Source organism: Natator depressus, chromosome 12 (assembly GCF_965152275.1).
Source record: "Natator depressus isolate rNatDep1 chromosome 12, rNatDep2.hap1, whole genome shotgun sequence".
NCBI classification, from domain to species: domain Eukaryota; kingdom Metazoa; phylum Chordata; order Testudines; family Cheloniidae; genus Natator; species Natator depressus.
In genome coordinates this window covers 1990525-2014079 of record NC_134245.1, presented here as the reverse complement: position 1 = coordinate 2014079, position 23555 = coordinate 1990525, and the positions used below count along the sequence as shown (strand labels likewise).

Sequence of the window (23555 nt, the reverse complement as noted above, 5' to 3'; positions counted from 1 at the left end):
AACTAACATTCGAAAGTTTATGACTAGATGTACAAATAGTGACATGAAATAAGGGATCAGATTTATGAAGTGAATTCACAACAGCTGGACTGGGTCTTGGATCATGAAGAGGGGCATGATCAGAAGTCTCCCACCCACCTCTCCCTGGACAAAGTGAGATGTTACAAGGTATACGGTGTGGGGAGGCAGGTAATTGCTCACCAGCTGGAAGTGAGTGACTCCAATGGCGCACTTCTCATTCATCTCTTTCTGGTGCTTGTTCTGAATCAAACATTCCATCAAGTCCCCAGAGTCTATCTGGTTATCTGCCATCTCCTGAAGGAAGGAAGCAGGGACAGGCTGTTACCCCCACTTCAGAAATGGGTTACCCTCTTGAAAACATTCCCATTCCACCATGCTTTTTATAAATCAACCAGGCAATCAAATGACCACTGATAAGAATTCAATGCAGTGAAATTAACAGCTCTTCTCTACTTTGAACTTGAGCTCATTATGTGACCCTGTGTGGATTAATTAACATTAATCCTTCTGTAGATACTTAGTCACACATCTCAGAGTGGAATGCTCTCAAAGCAGCATGAACACCCCCTCCCTCCCCCCCCCCCCCCCAGCCAACACCCATGGTAAGAACTTTGTAACTAACAGATGTGCAGCTACCTGCTTATCATAAAGTGTGACTAATCAATACCACAGAGTGATGCAGTAAAGATGAGAGGCAGCAAGAGTGTCAGGAAGGGAGCAGAGCCACTGGGGAGTCTGCTATTGTGGAACTGGGGTTCTGACCCAATATAAAACAGTAATATTTGAATTACAGGGCAATTTCATCTAGAGGTCCTAGCTCCTGTGACAGGGCTTATGATAATAGCAGAAGCCCTGGATGGAATTAAGAGCCTTGGGATTCAGCTGGCTATTCGATATATAATTCATCTGTCTAACCTGTTTTTTTTAGTTCTGTGAACAATCTGACTAGGGTTCAGATGTGTGTATTTATGACACCCCTGTACACACACATGGGCTGAAAACAGTTACCTAGTCCTAGATCATTAAATTATTGTAAGGCAGGGGTCGGCAACCTTTCAGAAGTGGTGTGCCGAGTCTTCATTAATTCACTTTAATTTAAGGTTTCGCGTGCCAGTAATACATTTTAATGTTTTTAGAAGATCCCTTTCTATAAGTCTATAATATATAACTAAACTATTGTTGTATGTAAATAAGGTTTTTAAAATGTTTAAGAAGCTTCATTTAAAATTAAATTAAAATGCAGAGCCCCCAGACTGGTGGCCAGGTCCCGGGCAGTGTGAGTGCCACTGAAAATCAGCTCGCGGGCCGCCTTCGGCACACAGGCCATCAGTTGCCTACCCCTGTTATAAGGCAATATAACCCAAGCTGCAGTTCTGGCATCACATACAGGGCTTGGGTGTTCTCTTAGCTTTTATCCTTAGGCAAAACAAACATGCGGCATACATACATCACTAATTGCATCCATTTACATTAGCATTCACTCTGATGCCTGGGTCTGGTACTTCCAATTATGCTTGAACAATGAAAATTCTAACCTTTCCAACATCCTCTCATTTCCCTAGGGGTCCCAGACTATCATGAAGAACTTACATGACAGAACGTCTGAATGATGGGCTCACACGCTCTCATCAGCAAGGCTTCAATCTGAATATCCTGCAGAAGAGACATGCAACATTCAGCTCCCATAACAACTGCACAGCAAACAGCCATAAGGGGAAGGCTCTGTTCATGCATTAAAGGTTCTGAAAATTATGCTCCAAGTCAAGCTGTCCCCTGAGTTTATGGTATTTTGTTCAGATGAAATCCAGACAGCTTCACCCTTTGGCACTGGTGGTCACGCTGCGTGCTCCAGCCAAGTGTGGGTGAATGCTGGGAGAGCCTTCCAGGTTGTGGGCTTGGAGCAGAACAGCTCTCCACAGAGCTGGAGAAGCCCTTACCACTCAGATAATTCAGCCAGCTCAGTCTCGCTAGGAGGAACTCATTCCAGAGACACTACAGTGATAGGTGCCACACAGCAACCTAGACACCTGGAGATTAGTGGCCATTTTCAGCAAAATGCATTCGAAGCGTGGAAAGGAAACAGCCCCTAGAGCAGAGAGCGTCTCGGATGTAAAGCAGAGCCAATGATTAGATGGAAAGGCACTCAATGAAAACGTGGGCTGCTGCAAGAAGTGGTGCGGTCGACTCCATGGATGATGCTTTTCCCACCATTCACTGCCTAACATTGCCTCCAGCAAAACACTAAGTGGGCGCTGTGTGCTGCTGGAACTGCTTTCAGAGAAGGCCAAAATCTGAGCTCCTGAGCGTATTTTGGTCATTACAGCTCGTGTTCCTTTCTGCAAGAGTACAGGTGTTAGCCCCAGTACCCTGGTCACATTCATTGTGGTGCTTGCACTGAGCGCATCTCAAATCCCAGCTGTTATTTCATTTCCCTACAAAAACTTGTGCAGTACTGACACGGGATGACTTGCTTCACCTCAAAGATGGTTGCATTTCTGTGGTGGGTTGATGACATATCAGGAACTCACCACAGAAATGCTATATATATATTTCCAGGATTGGTATGAGGGCAGCTGGACATGCTTTGTTACAGACTCTTCCCTTTGTGCCAGGCTGCAAACTGCTTACCTCAGACTCCAACTCAGTAAGGTTTCCAACTATGTCTCTGCAATCAACCACTAAGTCATCAAGATGGTCCTGGAGGCATTCAAGTTCCTACAGAGAGACAAGTCATCTTAATATGTGACAAGATACTGAAAATTCAGAGCCCTGTGCCAGAGAAATTATGATACATACAACATCTTAGCAAGTAAAGGATCCCTAATGTTCACTGTACCCTACCTCTGCCTGCTTTCTGAGAACTAAACACTGCTTCGGAAAAGTTCCAGTTGTTCAGATCAACTCAAGATTGCAAGAGCAACAAGGTGTTATGCTAGATGAAGGGCCTCAGCTATAGAGTAGCTTGGAGACCAGTCTTGCAGGACTGGTGGATTAGATTATACTAAAATGAACATGCAAAATCTTTAATGTTTCATGTTTCTTGCTCTTTTGGTGCTTGCACTAACCATCCAGTGGCTTCCCTGCTCATTTCCTTAGTAAATTCATAAGTGCTGGGGATGCTGGTCTTGACGCTTTACAGATAGGGTAAGATGAGGCACACAAGAGAAGTGATTTGCACAAGGGGAGACACAGCAGCAGAACTCAAACTTCTAACCCCCAACCCTTTACTGTTCTAGATCGAGGTGCCTCCCACAGCCAATGAGCTAAGTGAAAATGATGAAAAATGTTTATTTTGATAGAGGTTTTTTCACCACCCTGAAGACAAGATTTTCATGTTTTCAATGCAGATGGTCTTGAATCCAAAGACAATTCTGAATTTGGGATATGTTGCATTTTTCTGCTTTAGAGAGAAAATATCTCTGGATGAAAATGAACCTCTGTCCACTCAGTCTTATTTTCTAGTGGAAAAATACTATTTTTTTTTAAAAAGCTAATCACATTTTGAACATACAATGTAAGCACCTCTGATTTATCAAATTTAGTTTAAATGTTTTGCAAAAATCAAGTTACAGACACTATCAGCAGTGACTGGGAATGCCCTTAAGATGGAACACCACATGCTGGAATGTTTTGTCTGATGGTTTGCTCTTAGTTTGATAAGTATAACCTTCATACATGGACGAACATCCCAAACTACCAAACAGGGGTGCTGGAACAATTTGTATAGTGGGGGTGCTGAGAATCATTGAACCAAACTGTAAATCCAGTGTATGAGGAAATCATTTCAGGCCAGGGGGTGGGGCAGCACCCCCAGCACCCTTAATTCCAGAACCTATGATACCAAAACCTATCAGTGAGAAACCCTTCAAAAAATGAGTGAGGTGCTCTCTTTCGCATACACTAATTAACAGCTCTCTCCCCAGAGCTATGCTAGAGCACAATGATTTAATATAAAAGAACTATCTGTTGGAGTCTCATTAAAGAGCAGCAGATGAATTTCACTCTTTTCAAACACAGGAAGCATGTTAATATTTGCCAAACGGAAATGGGATAAAGTTTATGGGGAAAATAAATGTCAAGTTTGTAACAGGATATTACAAATATGAGTTGAAAAAAAGATACTTGCTATATCAAAGGAGAGCCCATGGTGTTAACTATCACTTCATATTAAGCATTCAGATCTCTTTTACAAAGCAACTTCCAGAGCTGTGTAGTTTCTTCTTCACAGACATTACTACCCATGTCTTTTTGCCTATTATATATTTTATTTATTAAAGTGCCTGGGAAATTTACAAATTGTAATAAACTATAAGCTATGAACATAAAGAATCAACACCTGCCAGCAACAAAGGGGTTCCTTCATCCCCATACAAAAAGGCATTTGCACAGTACCTGTCCTGTCTCTGTTTTTTCACTGCACCATTTCCCCAGGTCGATCATGCACTTGTCCTGGAGGGCTGGATCCAGCTTCACATCCATTGCACGCTGGTGAAGGATTCGCTGTACTTCTGCTCTGCACTCTCGTGACAGCTAAATGGGGAGCAGAGAACGGTTTAAAAGGGACAAATGTGCAGCTCTGACCTGCTACATTGCAAACTGATTTGTTCAGTTACTAATAAATGATGTGCCATGGAAAGTGACAAGAAATTTCTCTTCTTCCTAACCTCCAGTGAGAGAGCATCAGCCCCACAATAAGCTTGGCCTCTACCAGCCAGGTGGTCTGAGCTCCAAAGGTATCCTCAATTCTGGCTTTCCTCATTGCTTGGAGAGCATTTTCCCCTAGGGATGGATACTTTGTTCCGTGGTCTTTATGGCATGTAGTATTCAGCAATGAACATTTTACTGGAAGCTAATATTCACTTGGCTTTGGAACTAAACACCAGAACAGGCCTCTAAGTTGGCAAACAGGACACCGCTGCATTACACAAGAAAAGAGGTTTTCTATTTTTTGAGGACTATGTCTGAATCTGGAGACACTCATAACTCAGTGGTGGCATCAGTTTATGAAGGACAGCCCTTATCCTTGCACAGTGTGTCCTGTCACTTCCTTTAGGTGAGTCCTATATTAGCATAACAAGGATGATGATGTCAAGACTGAAATAGAGGCGCAAACTGTGGAAGGGTTCAGGACTGCAACAGCAGGAGGTGATGCTGGTGAGGATTGGGGGGCTGCAGTGCTGAAATAGCAAGATATGCTGCAACTCAGGTGTGAGATGCACTGGCAGAGCTATATGAGGTCTTAAACCTGGAACAGAATGGAGTATTGAAAGTTACATAGAACATTGTGAGCACCACTTATTGGAAATTAGGTAAATACCATGTGGGATATTTATATAGGCAAGTATTGTGGGCAAAGTACAGCTCTAATCAGTGGGATCAGTCTTTCGTTAACACAATTGCCGACACACCTGCTCCCCACATATAAAGAACTTTTCTCCCGTAACTGCTACATCATTTGCAGTGGCATGAAATTTCTGTGGTTAGCACTAATGTAAAATGCATTACAACGAAAAGTTCAGCTCATGGCACTAAAAGGCTGAACTGGAAACCACCGAATAAAAAATTCATTCCCTACAAGGAAGGAACCTTTGATCAATATTTGACCTCCCCATCATAAGACAATTTACATCAGGCTCTAGAGCAGGGGTTCTCAAAATGGGGGTCAGAACCTCACAACCCCATAAGGGGTCATGAGCTGTCAGTCTCTACCCGAAACCCTGCTTTGCCTCCAGCATTTATAATGCTGTTAAATATATAAAAAAGTGTTTTTAATTTATAAGGGGGGTTGCACTCAGAGGCTTGCTGTGTGAAAGGGGTCACCAGGACAAACGTTTGAGAACCACTGCTCTAGAGAATCACTTCGTAAGCAAGAATGTTGCATAATCCCACCAAAGATCACTGGAACTGCATCCTACAGCACAACCACCAAAGAAGCAAATGGAACTTTGAGCACCAAAATGTTTCCGAGAGGCTCAGTCCCTCAGCAAAGACACTAGAGGGCAGCAAACTCAGCACAAGAACCCACTGAACAGCAGTAAAAGGTTTCTGAAAGCACATATCCAAGGAAGAAAGCAGCCGTGCAGTAAGTCAAATCTTTACTGTGCTCTAGTCATAAATTTTACTGGGAAATGCATTATGGTTTCTGCTACCTAGGGTTAAAATAATAGTCTATGTCACTACAGAGACCTTCTTAATAGATTATGTAAACCAAAGGAAGTTGCTTTGAACTGACTCAGGTCTTAATCTGAGAATAGATAGCCTGGCCTTTATGACAGTGGGACTTTTTGTATAAAAGCAGTCTGGCAGCTAAGTGGCTGGAGCACATGGCAGTCTAATGATTTGCTAAACGCCTTTATATAGTGTCTATGCACAGATTTAAACACAGGACTCTTAGGTCTCAAGCTTTGCTGCAACTCCTTGGACAAATGCCTCAAGGTGGCAATTCTGCTGGTAAGACACCACATTTCTCCTTTTTCTACTGAAGTTCTAATATAGACATTAGAGGCATGTCCATGGAGGAACACAGCTGGTAAAGATCTTTGCATTGATGCAATAAATATCTGCAGCAACTGCCTTTTCGAACTAGTTTTCAGTAGTACTGACTGTCAAGGCAGCATGACTGATAGCTGAACATGCATCCGACTCTGACAGATCACCAATGAAGAGAATGAAAAGTTAATGTTGAGTGCATACCCTCCTTCCCTGCTCCTCCGTGCGATAGGCATGTCTGTACAAGCAGGAAAAGACAGCCCCTGTAGGCATCAGGTCACTAGTAGTCTCATTCCAGCCATGGGTATGACAGAGTCGAGAAGCATCTCCCTGACACTTGCGATAAAGGACTGGATCCAATCTGTAGAAGAAAAAAAGGAAGCCAACATCATTACCACAGCACCTTCCACACCCCAACACCTACCAAATGCTTTATACATTTTTGGATACAGAAACCACAGAATGCTTATGAAGTGGACAGATCCACTATTAACTGAACACAGCAAAGCATGAGAACTCTATAACCAAACCAACAGGCTGGCAGACTGTATAACACTCAATCTGGAATCATGTCCTTACTCTTGCAACAAATGCTCTGGTATCACTGGTGTCTACAGGTAGTCCGGATCTTGGTTTTATATCTTCTCCCAAAAGCGGCCACCTCCAGCAGCACAGTCTCCCATAACATGCAAGGGGATTGCTCTAGTACAGACTCATAAGGAAGTCACTGAATGAATCACCCACATCACTTCCTGAAGCACCCCCGTTTTCCCTTAAGATCTCCCATCCCTATGTTGAGGAGGCCTGGCAATGCTTAGTGCACGAAATCTGAGAAAATCAGCTCCCTGAGGTAGTATGACAGGTAATAAAGCAAAGCAGAGTACACACTAGATTTGCCTAAAGAGCACCTCCAATGCCAGTACCATTATTTCCATTTTGAAATAAGTCTCAGTTTTACAGAAGACAGATTTAGTTCCAGTTAACCACAGTCAGTTCAGATTTGGGTGACAGGGCAAAGTGAAGCCTCAGTGTCCCCGCTTTGCACACATGGAATCTGCTCTTGGGAGGAAATGTTTAATTATATTACACCAAAATGAGAGACCGGTACTGTGAGCCTCTGGAATGGAAATGTAGTGGCAGAGAGGGTTAGTGGTGAGGTTTATAAATAGCTTCAGGCCTTCACGGCATTTTCAGAAGGACAGGGAGGAGGAGGAGATTTGTAGAGAAAACAGTTCTGCAAACACTTGCTTTTGAGAAGCAATAAGAAAAATAAATCATGCAAGATTTCCATTCTGCCTGCACTCCTCGGGAATTACACTGCAGCTTCATTAGCCAACTCAAGGGACCGGTGGTTATAAACATGAAAGGCTGGGCACCAGCTGTCCACTTAGGATTTGAGTTAGAATGATCTTTGTTCAAACAGCATGAGGGTTAAATACGCATTAGTCAACAGAAGGAAAAATTCTGCAGTTAATCGAGTGGTTTGGTTCAAACAAGTGATTCCCTGCTGGAAGTGCAGGACAGGCAATAAATGCAGCCATCAAGGGAGGCAGGGGAAGGAGGGAAATTAAATGTGTCTCCCCATCACTGGAGATACTCTGGCCAAATAAAAAGGCAGTGATGCTCTAAAGGGAATTCCACCTAGTCCACATTGGCTGGAAAGACAGGGTTTACAAGGATTTTGGGAGTGAAAAAAGGCAGGAATGGAAGCATTCCACGTTCCATAAAAGAATAGGAAACCTCTTACAGAAATAGCGAATCCTCCCTATACTGAAGAGCAAGATTTTTAAAGGAATACCCACCCATCACTACTGAAGATAATGCCCATCCACTGAGCAAGTAAACTTCATCTGAAAGGCAGGCAATGAACTCCTTATAATTATGCACATGCCTACCCTCCTCTCAAGTCTTAAAGCTCTAAATAAGGACATATAGGTTGGAAAGTTGAACCTCTAGTTCTGTATCAACACCAGGCATAGGAGGGTGGCCCCACAGCAGATTTGGCTTCCAAGGCACTGGACAGAGAGATGAGGAGCCAAGTCTCCAGGGCATAAACATGCTGGTGACTAGTATAAAGTACCTCCAGCTGAGCAACAGAAAGCAGTGCTGGTGTACAGGGGGTTGCTTATCTGACACAGCTGAACTGTGTAACAGGAAGAAAAATCAAACCCTGTTTAACAATACTCACTTCCAATCACGAGAAATAAAGTACTGGAGCTCCAGGAGCCTGTGTTCACAGTCCTCTACCATTTTCTCAGTGTACAAGTGCTCCATAAGGCAAGACAGAATCCTGGGAATGGAAAGGAAACAGGAGAGAAGAAAATGAGAAAGGAGAGAGGCCATGCTGTGGGCCCCCCACATACACCAGTCATTGTACTGATTCCACTCTACTCTATGGATCTGCCTTTCCATAGAAAAATTTTGGCTGGTAAGAGTTGTAAGTCACATCGTAGAGGTTTAAAAAACAAAACAAAACAAACAAACAAACAAACAAACACACACACACACACACACACAAACACACATAAAACAAAACAAAACAAAAATCATTCTACCTAAAAAAGGAATAAATCAAAATAGTTACACTCCCATGTGTGCTGTGTTATATTCCACGGTCTATAAGAACTAAACTCAAATGTGCTCACAGTTAAATCGGGCAAAAGCATCATATTTTTATTTATATATAAAAATAAAAAAATTTGGCTCAGAAGAGGGTATAAATAGGACAGTTGTCTCTGCAACATGGATTTCCTTCTCTCATCTTTCAAAAAACCTTCTGATACTTTTTTACTGCATTTCTCTTTAGAAAAATGATACTATGAAGCTGTGTGTAACAGAAGATAGCACACCAAATGATACAAGCTCAACCTACAACTAATAAAGCTAGACAACCCTTGCTAACACCATGACAGTCCTATAACAAAAAAATTCAGCATGATCCACAGCAAGAGCTGCATGCAGATTGCATTACACTTCCAGCTGCTATATAAATTGCTGGTACATGCTCTTGATTGCTTGGGAGTCTTCATTTTTAGACTGGTTGATATCTCGTTTGGTTACTCAAGTGAGCTCTACAGTTGCTACTGGGCACGTGTAAAGTACAGGGTGACTATGAAAAAGCCACTTACATTGGATCTCCAGATCGTATGTGTTTGCAAGCCGTCTGTATTACTGATTCACAAGCCTCATTCAAAGCTCTGTCAATGCGGTAATCTGCACCAGGGTCAGTCTCTTGAATCAGAGTTTGAAGCTGGAAGAGAGGAATTGGAGACAGAAAAATAGCTTAGCCAGCATGGCAGATCAATGTCAGTGCGCTCCTATCTTCTAACTGGCAATTCCACAATGCTAACTGCCTTGTAACAGACACCACACCTACTTGACAGTTGCTCATTTTAGCAACTGACAATGCAGAATGCTTTAGAGAAGGCAGGTTTTTCACTCACTCCCATTAAAGTTACATATTCTTTCCCAAGAAAAAGTCCAAATCTGTGCATCTGGGTAAGTGACCTTTAACCGAAACACTTCTCAAAATCAACAGTTTCTAACTGGATAGCAATTGAAACCTCTGTACAGATTCACAGAATCATAGAATATCAGGGTTGGAAGGGATCTCAGGAGGTCATCTAGTCCAACCCCCTGCTCAAAGCAGGACCAATCCCCAACTAAATCATCCCAGCCAGGGCTTTGTCAAGCCTGACCTTAAAAACCCCTAAGGAAGGAGATTCCACCACCTCCCTAGGTAACGCATTCCAGTGTTTCACCACCCTCCTGGTCAAAAAGTTTTTCCTAATATCCGACCTAAACCTCCCCCACTGCAACTTGAGACCATTACTCCTTGTTCTGTCATCTGCTACCACTGAGAACAGTCTAGAGCCATCCTCTTTGGAACCCCTTTTAGGTAGTTGAAAGCAGCTATCAAATCCCCCCTCATTCTTCTCTTCTGCAGACTAAACAATCCCAGTTCCCTCAGCATCTCCTCATAACTCATGTATTCCAGTCCCCTAATCATTTTTGTTGCCCTCCATTGGACGTTTTCCAATTTTTCCACATCCTTCTTGTAGTGTGGGGCCCAAAACTGGACACAGTACTCCAGATGAGGCCTCACCAGTGTCGAATAGAGGGGAACGATCACGTCCCTCCATCTGCTGACAATGCCCCTACATATACATCCCAAAATGCCATTGGCCTTCTTGGCAACAAGGGCACACTCTTGACTCATATCCAGCTTCTCGTCCACTGTAACCCCTAGGTCCTTTTCTGCAGAACTGCTGCCGAGCCATTCGGTCCCTAGTCTGTAGCGGTGCATGGGATTCTTCTGTCTTAAGTGCAGGACTCTGCACTTGTCCTTGTTGAACCTCATCAGATTTCTTTTGGCCCAATCCTCTAGTTTGTCTAGGGCCCTCTGTATCCTATCCCTATCCTCCAGAGTATCTACCTCTCCTCCCACTTTAGTGTCATCTGCAAACTTGCTGAGGGTGCAATCCACACCATCCTCCATGTCATTTATGAAGATATTGAACAAGATATTGACCCTTGGGGCACTCCACTTGATACCGGCTGCCAACTAGACATGGAGCCATTGATCACTACCCGTTGAGCCCGACAATCTAGCCAACTTTCTATCTACCTTATAGTCCATTCATCTAGCCCATACTACTTTAACTTGCTGGCAAGAATACTGTGGGAGACCGTGTCAAAAGCTTTGCTAAAGTCAAGGAACAACACGTCCACTGCTTTCCCCTCATCCACAGAGCCAGTTATCTCGTCATTCTCAAGTGAACCACAGTAAATAGGAAAAGATCTTACTCCATGGTTCCATGAATTGGGATTTCTCCAGTGCTATTCTGCTTACTGGTTGGAAACAACGAACCACTTGGATGGTGATAGTGGGGTACACGCATACACTGTATAAATATTTGACTCAAAGCTCTGTTTATATAGCAGAGATTTCCCAACTCACTCTAAGGGCTTTTACAGTAAAGATTTGGCTTTCAGCATTTACAAGAGGTCACCCACTAATTTGCTGGGTGATGGATAGGGCCCTACCAAATTCATGGTTCACTTTGGTCAGTTTCATAGCCACAGGGTCTTAAAATTGGCCAATTTCACAATTGCAGATGTTTACAGTGTTGTAACCATGGGGGTCCTGATCCAAAAGGGGATTGTGTGGCGTCCCAAAGCTGTTGTAGAAGGGCTGCAGGATTACTATACTTGCTTCTGTGCTGCCTTCAGAGCTCAGCTTGGAGCTCAGGCAAGAGCTGTGGGAAGCGAAAACCCAGAGCACAGGTCCCTGAGCCTGGGCTGTAGCCATGGGGGGTGGCAGCCCCCAGCCCAGGGTCCAAAGCCTGGGCAGGAGAAGTGGGGGGGGCGGGGCGAAAGAGCCCCAAGCCCCAGCAGGAGCCATTGGGGGGAGGGGGGAGGAAGAAGGAAGGGAGCAGCAGCTTCGAGCTCTGGCAGGAGCTGCAGGCAGTGGCAGCAGCCCCCAGCTCAAGTGCCCCAAGCCTAGGCAGGAGCTGCAGGGGGTGGAAGTCCGGATCCCAGCTCTGGGGCTGCTGCAGCACAGAAGTGAGGGTGGTACATGTGGGAGGTGGGTCTGATCTTCCTCCGATAACAGTTGTACAGGGGAAGGACAAGTCCTGTCCGTCCCGAGCCCGGCTGATTTCAGGGAGATCAGATTTCATGGGGGAGGGTTTATTTCATGGTCCGTGACATGTTTTTCACTGCCATGAAATTGGTAGGGCCCTAATGATGGAACTTGAAACTCTCCAATTGTAGTATATAAGCCAAGAGACAAAAATATATATTTGGGGCTTCTAGTCTTAGATATACAAGTTAGAAAGCATTAGTCTACCTGTCTAGTCTTGAAGGGGTAAACCAAATTAACTTACTTGATATTTGGTGAATTTAAACTGGAATAGACAGACAGACTTCAAGTGTAACCATTTCAACATGTATTTAATCAATCTATTTAATGACAGTGGGAGAAATGATCAATTCTGAACCTTTGACCAGACTAGCCTGGCCCCACAAGATGGGGACAAAACATGGTCTAGTGGCTAAAGCACAGCCCTGAGTCAGGAGATATGGGCTCTGTCATCAGCTCTACAACACAGTTCCTCTCCAGATGGCCCTGTTATGCTACTGCATAGGTGGTTTAGTTTACGATGTCTTTACTGATGTACAGCCCTGTAACCTGACCGTGACAGAACCTGACAACAAGCATTTGGTTCAAGTCAAGTGCGAAAACAACCTGACCCTCTTAGGGTGGGGTCTCTTCCTCCTGTCCCTGGGATCGACAGTGTGCCAAGGAGTTACAGTGCCTTTTGCTCCATGGCATGCAAGCAGCGCAGAAGGGGGCAGTAGCTGGCAGGAATGTGGCACATGCAGCTGCTGCGCCAATGATGCTGACTCGGGTTTGGGAGGGAAAGGTTGGAAAATGACATGACCCTTTCCAAGCTTAAAAATTAGGCCAGAGCAGACCTCTGTACTGAAGAGCATAAGAGAAAATTTGGGTAACATCTAATTTCCTGCAGGTGAACGAGCCTCTGATAGTGTGGCTGATGTGATTAGGCCCTACGATGGTGTCCCCTGAATAGATATGTGGACACAGTTGGCAACGGGTTTTGTTGCAATGATAGGTTCCTGGGTTAGTGGTTCTGTTGTGTGGTTGCTGGTGAGTATTTGCTTCAGGTTGGGGGGCTGTCTGTAAGCGAGGACTGGCCTGTCTCCCAAGATCTGTGAGAGTGATGGGTCGTCCTTCAGGATAGGTTGTAGATCCCTGATGATGCGTTGGAGAGGTTTTAGTTGGGGGCCTAACAACATCAGCCACTCTATCAGAGGCTCGTTCACCTGCACATCTACCAATGTGATATATGCCATCATGTGCCAGCAATGCCCCTCTGCCATGTACATTGGTCAAACCGGACAGTCTCTACATAAAAGAATAAATGGACACAAATCAGACGTTGAGAATTATAACATTCAAAAACTAGTAGGGGAACACTTCAATCTCTTTGGTCACTCGATTACAGACCTAAAAGTGATAATTCTTCAACAAAAAAACTTCAAAAACAGACTCCAAAGAGAGAGTGCTGAATTGGAATTAATTTGCAAACTGGATACAATTAACTTAGGCTTGAATAGAGACTGGGAGTGGATGTGTCATTACACAAAGTAAAACTATTTCCCCATGTTTATTCCACCCCCCACTGTTCCTCAGACGTTCTTGTCAACTGCTGGAAATGGCCCACCTTGATTATCACTATAAAAGGTCCCGTCCCCCCGCTCTCCTGCTGGTAATATCTCACCTTAACTGATCACTCTCGTTACAGTGTGTATGGTAACACCCATTGTTTCATGTTCTCTATGTATATAAATCTCCCCACTGTATTTTCCACTGCATGCATCTGATGAAGTGAGCTGTAGCTCACGAAAGCTTATGCTCAAATAAATGTGTTAGTCTCTAAGGTGCCACAAGTACTCCTTTTCTTTTCACTGTACTAGAGGAATTCCCATGCCCCTCCTCCTCTCCTCCCCGCCAATGACATGGCATATGTAAGGCATTAAGAATGCTTCAGGCCAGTAATCTATGTAAGATTTCAGGATTGTTACTCTGAAGTCTAGAATGTTTGTTGAGTTGGCGTGAAGCGATGGAAACAGCTATGAGCATGGCTGAAAGCTCTTTTTATTCAGAATATCAGCAGGTTCTATCATGACTGGGATAGGGTCTGTTACCATCCAATTTTAAGTTCTCAGCCATTTTCAGTTTTATGAATTACACCCATGCAACAGCAAGGCATGTATCTATGCCACGCCAAGGGTCCTAGACAACTATAATATCAGAGGTAACCCAGCCAATTACCACACTTACTCTACAACTAATTTGCATGCAACCATTTCATTGGTTATATGAAGAATACTACATAGATGGTGGATTACTTGGCTCAACTCCTCTGTGGGGCTGGAAAGCTTGTCTCTCTCACCAACGGAAGTTGTCCAATTAAAGATATTACCTCACCCACCTTGTCTCTCTACAATTCTTCAAAGACACCCACACAACATAACCAGCACCCACAACACCACCAAACACACCCAGTCTCTCACTGCAGCACAGCCCCTCATTCATCATCTGCACAAATCCACACAAATTTCCCAGTACAACACAACCCACATATAAATCAACGCAACTCTTCCAGCTCACCACACAGATTCACCCACCCTCACTCATTTACATGAAGCCACAGCTCATCACCAGGTTTGATTGTCACTAGGTTCGTGGCCTCTTACCATCCAATTTTTAAATTTTCAGCCAGTTTTGGCTTTAAAAAAAAACAAACAAACAAAAACCACGATTTAATGAATTACACTCCTGCAACAGCACAGCATTTCAGCTATTACTTTTCATATTAAAAGGATCATAAAATAGTTTTCTAAATCAAAATGTTTCATTTTTTCATCACTCCAACATACTCACAAGTGAAAATTAAATAAGTTGTCTGGATCAGAGTGTATCAAGTCAGCATACAGACAAGATATTCTTTCTTATGTCTCTGTGTGCAGGATGCTAACTCTGACTGTTAGCAAGTGGAAGAAGCCAATTTCAACACATATTGGGTGAGGTGGAGCAGAAGAGATGTCTTGAATTACCACACTGCTGTCTGCTTAGGTCTTGTTTCCATATTAGAACCTCTAGCTTTTCACTTGCTGTGATACTCAACAGTCCACATGCCCTCCTTAGAAGACTGTACTTTCAAGTTTTAAGATGATCCATATGTTCCTGTTACATGTCATAATTGGAATCAAACTCACTTTGCTCACTCTGAATTGCAAAGGTCACAATTCACTCTGTATGGTTGTTTTCAAGAGCAAAGCTGTAGGGCAGTGACTTAAAGGACACCGGGAACCTCCTATTTATGATGAGAGTCACATGTTCCCATGAAGGAGAAGTTTGTTCTCTCCCCTTTAGCAGTTAAGCTCTATTATAAATTTATCAGAGCACTGAGAATGAAGTCAGTTCTCCCACATGTTAACATATAGGCCTTTAACTACCAGGAAGGTATTGTCAAAAGCACAGATAAAACCAGAACCATAATTATATTTTCTTCATTTATTCAGGTGGCGTGATTTATAATAGCAATGACTTCTGAGCCAGGCATTTCCTGGCAGTTAAATTATAAGGATACTGTCAATTTGAAATTTAGGCATTTAAAAAAACCTGAATTAAAAGCAGTGGTGGGTACTATATCTGTTCCTGAGTCCCTTTTGCCTGTTTGTGGTTACCGCTTTCTCTCTCTATTTTTAAAGCTCTGTCCCACATGGTGCTGTGTGAAAGATCTGCACAAAGAAGAAGAAACTAACCACACAGGGAAAACCATGAAACTCTGTGCAGCAGCAATTTCTGTAAGTCAGCTGAAAAAAGTTAATACTTCAGTTATAACATTCTATTACACAAAACAAGGGCAGTTAATCAGTTCTTTTGAAAAAGTTTACACTGGTGAGCCTGTGAAATTCCTCAATGCCTCTACCCAGAGGTTATTACAATAGGACTTTCAACACTCCCCAATCTCCTTCGCTAATGAAAGCAATGGTTTAATCTGCCCAGTTGACTTTAAAGCATGCTGACCAGGCTGGGCAAGAGATATGCTGTTTCCATTGACGTTTGTTTGCCTGCACTCCCCAGTGGTGAGACTTCTCAGCAGCACTTCAGAAGGGGCCACATTGCTTTAAAGTTTCACTATTACTTAAAATGCTGTTTTGGGAGCTGTTCAAGGGGCCCCAATTCAGATTTTTAACCAAGTGCAAAACTTCAAAGCAGCCCAACCAGCTGCCATGGCAACAGGAAAGAGGGGGAGGGAATGATTTGGTGAGAGGTGGTGAACAAGAAAAAGCATTCCTAAAACTCTCCTCCACCCCACACCAGACTAGCCCTTGAGTCCATCTGCTCTTCAGCAGCACTTTATAGTTTTTTGGTTCTGCTCAATTTTTATTCTCTGTCACAGCTGAATTAGGAGCTGATTGACTCACAATTAGCTTCATCAGAATTTGAGAGCAGAATGACTGCTACGCCCATAACTGTTGCTGGAAGGGATGACGTGCTCATGGGGTTAATAAGAGAAGACGGGCCCAAAGAAAAGTTAGGCCAGAAAAGGTGATGAGAGTAAGAGAAATCATTTGTCAACAGCAGCTCCTGTTCTGATTGTACTGACTCAACAGAGCGATGCTGTACGGGTCACATACTCATCCATTTGGCCCCAGACCCTTTCCAGGACATAGCTAGCTGTTAAGAGGGCATATACATATGCCCCTTGAGATCTACAACCTCCACTCTAATGGAGAAGAAACTTTTAGATATCTTCCCCGCTCTAACTGTGCCTCTGTTCCTTTCTGCCCCCAGGAGCTTTGTTTGTAGCTCTGAAGCATAAGGGAGGGGGGCTGCCTCTCTTTCATGAGATAGCCTCCACAGCAGGGGTAGGCAAACTTTTTGGCCCAAGGGCCACATCTGGGTATGGAAATTGTATGGTGGGCCATGAATGCTCATGAAACTGGGGCTGGGGTGTGGCAAGGGGTGAGGGCTCTGTCTACGGGTGCGGGCTCTGGGGTCGGACTGTGGATGAGAGGTTTGGGGGTAGGAGGGCTCTCCGGGCTCGGACTGAAGGGTTCGGCGGGCAGGAGGGGGATCAGGGCTGGGTCAGGGAGTTGGGGCGCTGGGGGATGGCTCAGGGGTACAGTCTCTGGGTGGCGCTTACTTCAAGTGACTCCCAGAAGCAACAGCATGTCCCCCCTCTGGCTCCTACGCAGAGGCTTGGCCAGTTGGCTCTGCTGTATGCTGCCCTGCACCTGCAGCTCCCATTGGTCGCGATTCCTGGCTAATGGGAGCTGTGGGGGCAGCGTGCAGAGCAGAGTCCCTGGCTGCCCCTACTCGTAGGAGCTGGAGTGGGGACATGCCGCTGCTTCTGGGAGCCGCACGGAGCAGCCCCCGACCCTGATCTCCAGCTGGAGCACCAGAGCAGGGCAAGCCCCAGACCCTGCTCCACAGCGGGAGCTTGACGATTGGATTAAAATGGCTCACGGTCCAGATGCAGCCCGCAGGCCGTAGTTGCCCACGCCTGCTTTACAGAGACAACAAGAGTAGCTAGCAGTTCTTTCCTTAAGGAGGTGGGGTGAGGAGCCCTGTTAAACAGTGACAGAGGTACTGCCCTCCCAAAACCAGTATCTGCCCTTGATATAGGACTGACTATAGTAATCTGAGATGGTGGAACCACAACTCCATAGCCCTATGGATTTCAGGGAAGGACACACGGCTGCCATATGCCAGTAAAGCTTCCATCCTCCTGGTTGGATGAACTTACAAAATTTTACATAATTTTGGCTAGTAACAGTGTGAAACACTCGGATCTGACAACACTCACACAAGAAGGCAAAAGTTTATAACACCTTTAAAAACTGTTTCGGAGGCGGGACAAATGCCATGGTTCCTTTTGCAAAGATATGGCTGGCAGAAACAGTGACCTAAGTCATAGCCAGGGACAGCCTTAACACCAGACTAGAATCCAAGAATGAACACAACCAGGACCTAGACCTTTCTAACTTTAAGCCAACCCTTTAAACTACGTCTGTCTGGTAGCATAACACCTCCTAGTGGAAGATTTTCAAGACAAACAGGACTGTCTTTATCTCCTCAAACAAGGAGAAGACAAGATATCCTTCCTGTGGCAGGGTCACTCCCCTTATGCAAGAGCCCCTGTCAGCTGGGTGTGTCTGCACTGCATCTCTCTGCTTTGCTTGTGGTGACCCCTGCTGGCAGTTAAACTTCTCAGGTGGGTTTTCAGTGACTCAGCCCTCTGGCCAAGTCACACACAGTCTGTATGCGCACAAACAAAACAGACCCCTTACAGGGTAGTTCACCAGGGCCTGCCACAGTGCCCTCAGTAAAGTCTCTGCCTGTAGCCCTATCTCTGGGCTCAGTCCTCAACCAGTCCAGCAGGGCCTATTGCAGCACCCTGATTCAAACAGTCTCTCAGCCCCTTCTAGGCTCTCTCTCAAACTGTCCCTGCTCTGGTTTGGAGCAGTGCTCCCAGGGCTTCCTCCCTGGAGCCTTCGCCTATTGCCCCAGCTCTCCAGATGAGTCACTCGTTACAGTTCAATCCCCTTCTGGGGTGGTATCAAGAGTCCCACAAATGCTGACAGGTTTCAGAGTAAAAGCCGTGTTAGTCTGTATCCGCAAAAAGAAAAGGAGGACTTGTGGCACCTTAGAGACTAACCAATTTATTTCAGCGTAAGCTTTTGTGAGCTACAGCTCACTTCATCGGATGCATACTGTGGAAAGTGTAGAAGATCTTTTTATACACACAAAGCATGAAAAAATACCTCCCCCCACCCCACTCTCCCGCTGGTAATAGCTTATCTAAAGTGATCACTCTCCTTACAATGTTTATTGTCCCAGCTGTTCTGCTGGGACAATAAATCTGGACTCTGAGGTAAGTAGGCGGATGAACTTTGGAAGGGCCAGCTCTGTTAGGACCAGACCAAAGTGACTAAGGTTACCCTGACTATTCTGTTGATTCTTCCTCAGTATTCTGGGGATGAGAACAAACAGAGATGGCCATTGGAGCCCTTTTCCCCAGTGTGAACGAAGGAGGTCTGATATGCATGGTGGGTCTTTACCTGCACTGAAGCAGATGTTCTGCTTTGTAACAAACTAGTCAATGTATGGATGACTGCAGCCTGACAAATATCAGTCATGACACTGCACAGATGATTGAATGCAAGACGATCCAGATTTTTTCTAATCAAGCCATCGACTGAAAAGTTTAATCCCTGCAAAGTGCATAGCAGACTGATTGCCTCCTAATGCAGCAGGGGTGACTAACCCCTGTCCATGTAGGTCAGGGGTGGGCAAACTTTCTGGCCTGAGGGCCACATCGGGGTGCGAAACTGTATGGAAGGCCGGGTAGGGAACGCTATGTCCCCCAAACAGCCTGGTCCCCGCCCCCTATTCACCCCCTCCCACTTCCCGTCCCCTGACTGCCCCTGACTGGGACCCCCTGCCCCAAACTGCCCCCCTCCTGGGATCCCACCCCCTATCCAACCCTCCCCCCTCCCTGTACCCTGACTGCCCCGACCTATCTACATCCCCACCTCAACAAGCTCCTCGGGACTCCCACGCTCTATCCAACCCCCCCGTTCCCCAACCCCTGACCGCCCCATCCAACTGCCCCCTGCTCCCTGTCCCGTCTGCCCTCCGGAACCGCCCCCAACCGACCCCTGGGACCCGCTACCCAACCTCCCCACCTCTGTGTGAGCTGCCGCCACCCCCTTACTATGCCGGAGAGATAGCGGGGAGGGGCCGGGGGCAAGCCTCCCCAGCTGGGAGCTCAAGGGCCGGGCAGGACAGTCCTGTGGGCCGGATGTGGCCCACGGGCCATAGTCTGCCCACCTCTGATGTAGGTAATACATTGTGACCATATTGTCTGAAAATCTGCGCCAGTTGCCCTCTGGTCTGTGGGAGAAAATGTTTGAGAGGGAGCCTAATGGCTTTCAGCTCTAGCAAGTTTGTAAAGCCTCTACTTTCAATGTCCCTAAGGATCATCAATTGTTAAGAAATCCTAGTGTTCTCTGCAACTCAGGACATACACCAGAGACAACACATCAACAAAAGGCCAACCTGCCACTGCATAAAGCCCCTAGAGCTACCAGTGCAGCACTGAAGTTAATGGAGCTGCAGAGAACAATATCCCTGAAGAAAGCGCAGAGGCCATCAATGCATCCCAAAGAGTAAACTCAAACTAAGGGGCCGAAAACCCAGCCTCACAGGCATCAACAGCTCAGCATACAATTCTGCCCTAATAGGGGTAGGGCTCTCCTTCGCTGACTGCTGTCAGTAAGGAACTAAAAGGCAAGGTTCTAGAAGGCACTGAAACATTAATCATTGATCTTTGTGAGAGACACCTACTGGTGCCTCAAAGGGCCATGCCTTTGAGAACTAGGGGCTAGTCTACACTATCCCACTAATCAGCACCAATGCAGCTGTGTCTCTGTGGTGTGACTGGTGAAAATGTACTTTGACAACAGGACAGCATCCTCAGGTCAGCATAATTACTCCACCTCAACGAGAGGCAGAAGCCGTGTTGTGGAAGAGCTGTCATAGCGCCGCATGGATGTCTCTTTAAGTCGATGTAACTTACATCTACTTAAGCGGTAGTGTAGACAAGCCCTAGACGACTTCCTATTTTTCTTATACTCAAAGCATACGATCTAGAAGCAGGGATCAAGGCATTGTTCTCTTTTTAGAGACGTGCTTTAACTAACATCCACAGAAGAGCAAAAGCAGCAAGCTCATTGTGGTGTGATACTAGAATGGACCAAAAATAATGATAGCTGAGGCAGTCACTAATCATCAAAATATCCTGCACAGATGAAATATAATGCAGCAATAAAGGAATCCAGATACTTAAGTTTATATGTAGCTATGTGGGAACTTAAGTGTTATATGTGTCACACATGATACTTAAGTGCCCACTACTACTTGATAAGATGAACATTCCATTTAGAAAGGTATTTGTGCATCAGTCTATTCTCCCCATCCCTCTACCCTCACCCATCAAAATAAGGGGGAAATTAATAATTCCATTATTAATTAATATTTTGTTTGCTCCTGCTGCTTATTTTCTCCAGAGCACAGGCCACAGGTCACTTGATTTATAGGCAGCCACTGCTACTGAGCCAGCTTGCAACACAAAAATCAATGGTTGAATCAGAGAGGATCTGAAAAGTCCCCACAGACAGTCCAGTGAAAAGCATAGATTATTCCCACATTCTTTTCCAAACGTTTGCATTTTCATAGTCTCTTATGGAGATTCCCTTCACATTAAGTCATGAGAGACTTATCTTAACTGCTACAAAAACCTGTGACTTACTCCCCAAGTGAAACCCATCCTCTGACATTTTCCAGAGTAACTAAATTGTGAGGAGACAATCCAATTTCAAAGTATGCAATCACTCCACTGATGCATCTGGTAACTTCAAGAGTCCAAAATAAACTCTCAGAAAAGCTCCATATAACTTAATATACAAAATTTAATCAAGTGCTCACACTCATCTAGATTTGATTATTAATAAAAATAGAAGAGAATGGTTTGGCCACAAGCCACTTTGTTTACAATGAGTTTATAATGAAGTTCATAGAATATCAGGGTTGGAAGGGACCTCAGGAGGTCATCTAGTCCAACCCCCTGCTCAAAGCAGGACCAATCCCCAACTAAATCATCCCAGTCAGGGCTTTGTCAAGCCTGACCTTAAAAACCCCTAAGGAAGGAGATTCCACCACCTCCCTAGGTAACGCATTCCAGTGTTTCACCACCCTCCTGGTCAAAAAGTTTTTCCTAATATCCGACCTAAACCTCCCCCACTGCAACTTGAGACCATTACTCCTTGTTCTGTCATCTGCTACCACTGAGAACAGTCTAGAGCCATCCTCTTTGGAACCCCCTTTTAGGTAGTTGAAAGCAGCTATCAAATCCCCCCTCATTCTTCTCTTCTGCAGACTAAACAATCCCAGTTCCCTCAGCATCTCCTCATAACTCATGTATTCCAGTCCCCTAATCATTTTTGTTGCCCTCCATTGGACATTTTCCAATTTTTCCACATCCTTCTGGTAGTGTGGAGCCCAAAACTGGACACAGTACTCCAGATGAGGCCTCACCAATGTCGACTATAAGGGAATGATCACGTCCCTCCATCTGCTGACAATGCCCCTACATATACATCCCAAAATGCCATTGGCCTTCTTGGCAACAAGGGCACACTCTTGACTCATATCCAGCTTCTCGTCCACTGTAACCCCTAGGTCCTTTTCTGCAGAACTGCTGCCGAGCCATTCGGTCCCTAGTCTGTAGCGGTGCATGGGATTCTTCCGTCCTAAGTGCAGGACTCTGCACTTGTCCTTGTTGAATCTCATCAGATTTCTTTTGGCCCAATCCTCCAATTTGTCTAGGGCCCTCTGTATCCTATCCCTACCCTCCAGCGTATCTACCTCTCCTCCCACTTTAGTGTCATCTGCAAACTTGCTGAGGGTGCAATCCACACCATCCTCCAGGTCATTTATGAAGATATTGAACAAAACTGGCCCCAGGACCGACCCTTGGGGCACTCCACTTGAGACCGGCTGCCAACTAGACATGGAGCCATTGATCACTAGCCGTTGAGCCCGACAATCTAGCCAGCTTTCTATCCACCTTAGAGTCCATTCATCCAGCCCATACTACTTTAACTTGCTGGCAAGAATATTGTGGGAGACCATGTTAAAAGCTTTGCTAAAGTCAAGGAACAACACGTCCACTGCTTTCCCCTCATCCACAGAGCCAGTTATCTCGTCACAGAAGGCAATTAGATTAGTCAGGCATGACTTGCCCTTGGTGAATCCATGCTGACTGTTCCTGATCACTTTCCTCTCCTCTAAATGCTTCAGAACTGATTCCTTGAGGACCTGCTCCATGATTTTTCCAGGGACTGAGGTGAGGCTGACTGGCCTATAGTTCCCAGGATCATCCTCCTTCCCTTTTTTAAAGATGGGCACTACATTAGCCTTTTTCCAGTTGTCCGGGACTTCCCCCGATCGCCATGAGTTATGGCTACAGTGACTTCCACACATTGCAGTTAACAGTTTAGCTGCTCACCCAGACTGCCACATCACACTAGAAGTGAAGTCCCTGCACCAGTTGTCATCAACTGTCATTGCCCTCCACAGTGCCACTTCCAGGATCAACCCACACAAACAAGCGGTATAGTCATTAAAATAGAAATTAGGCACAAACTTAAAATTAAGCGGAACTAAAGTTTGAAAACAGATATTAATGAATTAGTGAGTTCATTTTATAGGGTTACTGTCAGGTCAAATCTGAACCAAATTTATGTTTAGAAAAGAGTTTTTATAAAACTTAAAAACAAAAGCAAAATTGTTATTTTTTCTCATCTTTTGGAGAAGAGTTAATATTCCCTGAAATGCTTGCAACCCAAACTTTGCAGCACTGTAGCGTATCAGAACTTGA

The 23555-nt window shown here is 44.9% G+C and overlaps 1 protein-coding gene across 1 annotated transcript in view; it reads right to left on the bottom strand.

The window, feature by feature from the left end:
* Window positions 1-23555, bottom strand: part of GLG1 (golgi glycoprotein 1) — a 172640-nt gene that overhangs the window by 34063 nt on the left and 115022 nt on the right. Inside the window, exons 9-15 of the mRNA XM_074968320.1 lie at window positions 9639-9760; window positions 8699-8800; window positions 6715-6871; window positions 4414-4551; window positions 2650-2736; window positions 1612-1674; window positions 202-315 (exon numbers count right to left, since the gene is read on the bottom strand). Coding sequence (XP_074824421.1) covers window positions 202-315; window positions 1612-1674; window positions 2650-2736; window positions 4414-4551; window positions 6715-6871; window positions 8699-8800; window positions 9639-9760 — 783 coding nt within the window. The remainder of the gene's footprint in view (window positions 1-201; window positions 316-1611; window positions 1675-2649; window positions 2737-4413; window positions 4552-6714; window positions 6872-8698; window positions 8801-9638; window positions 9761-23555) is intronic.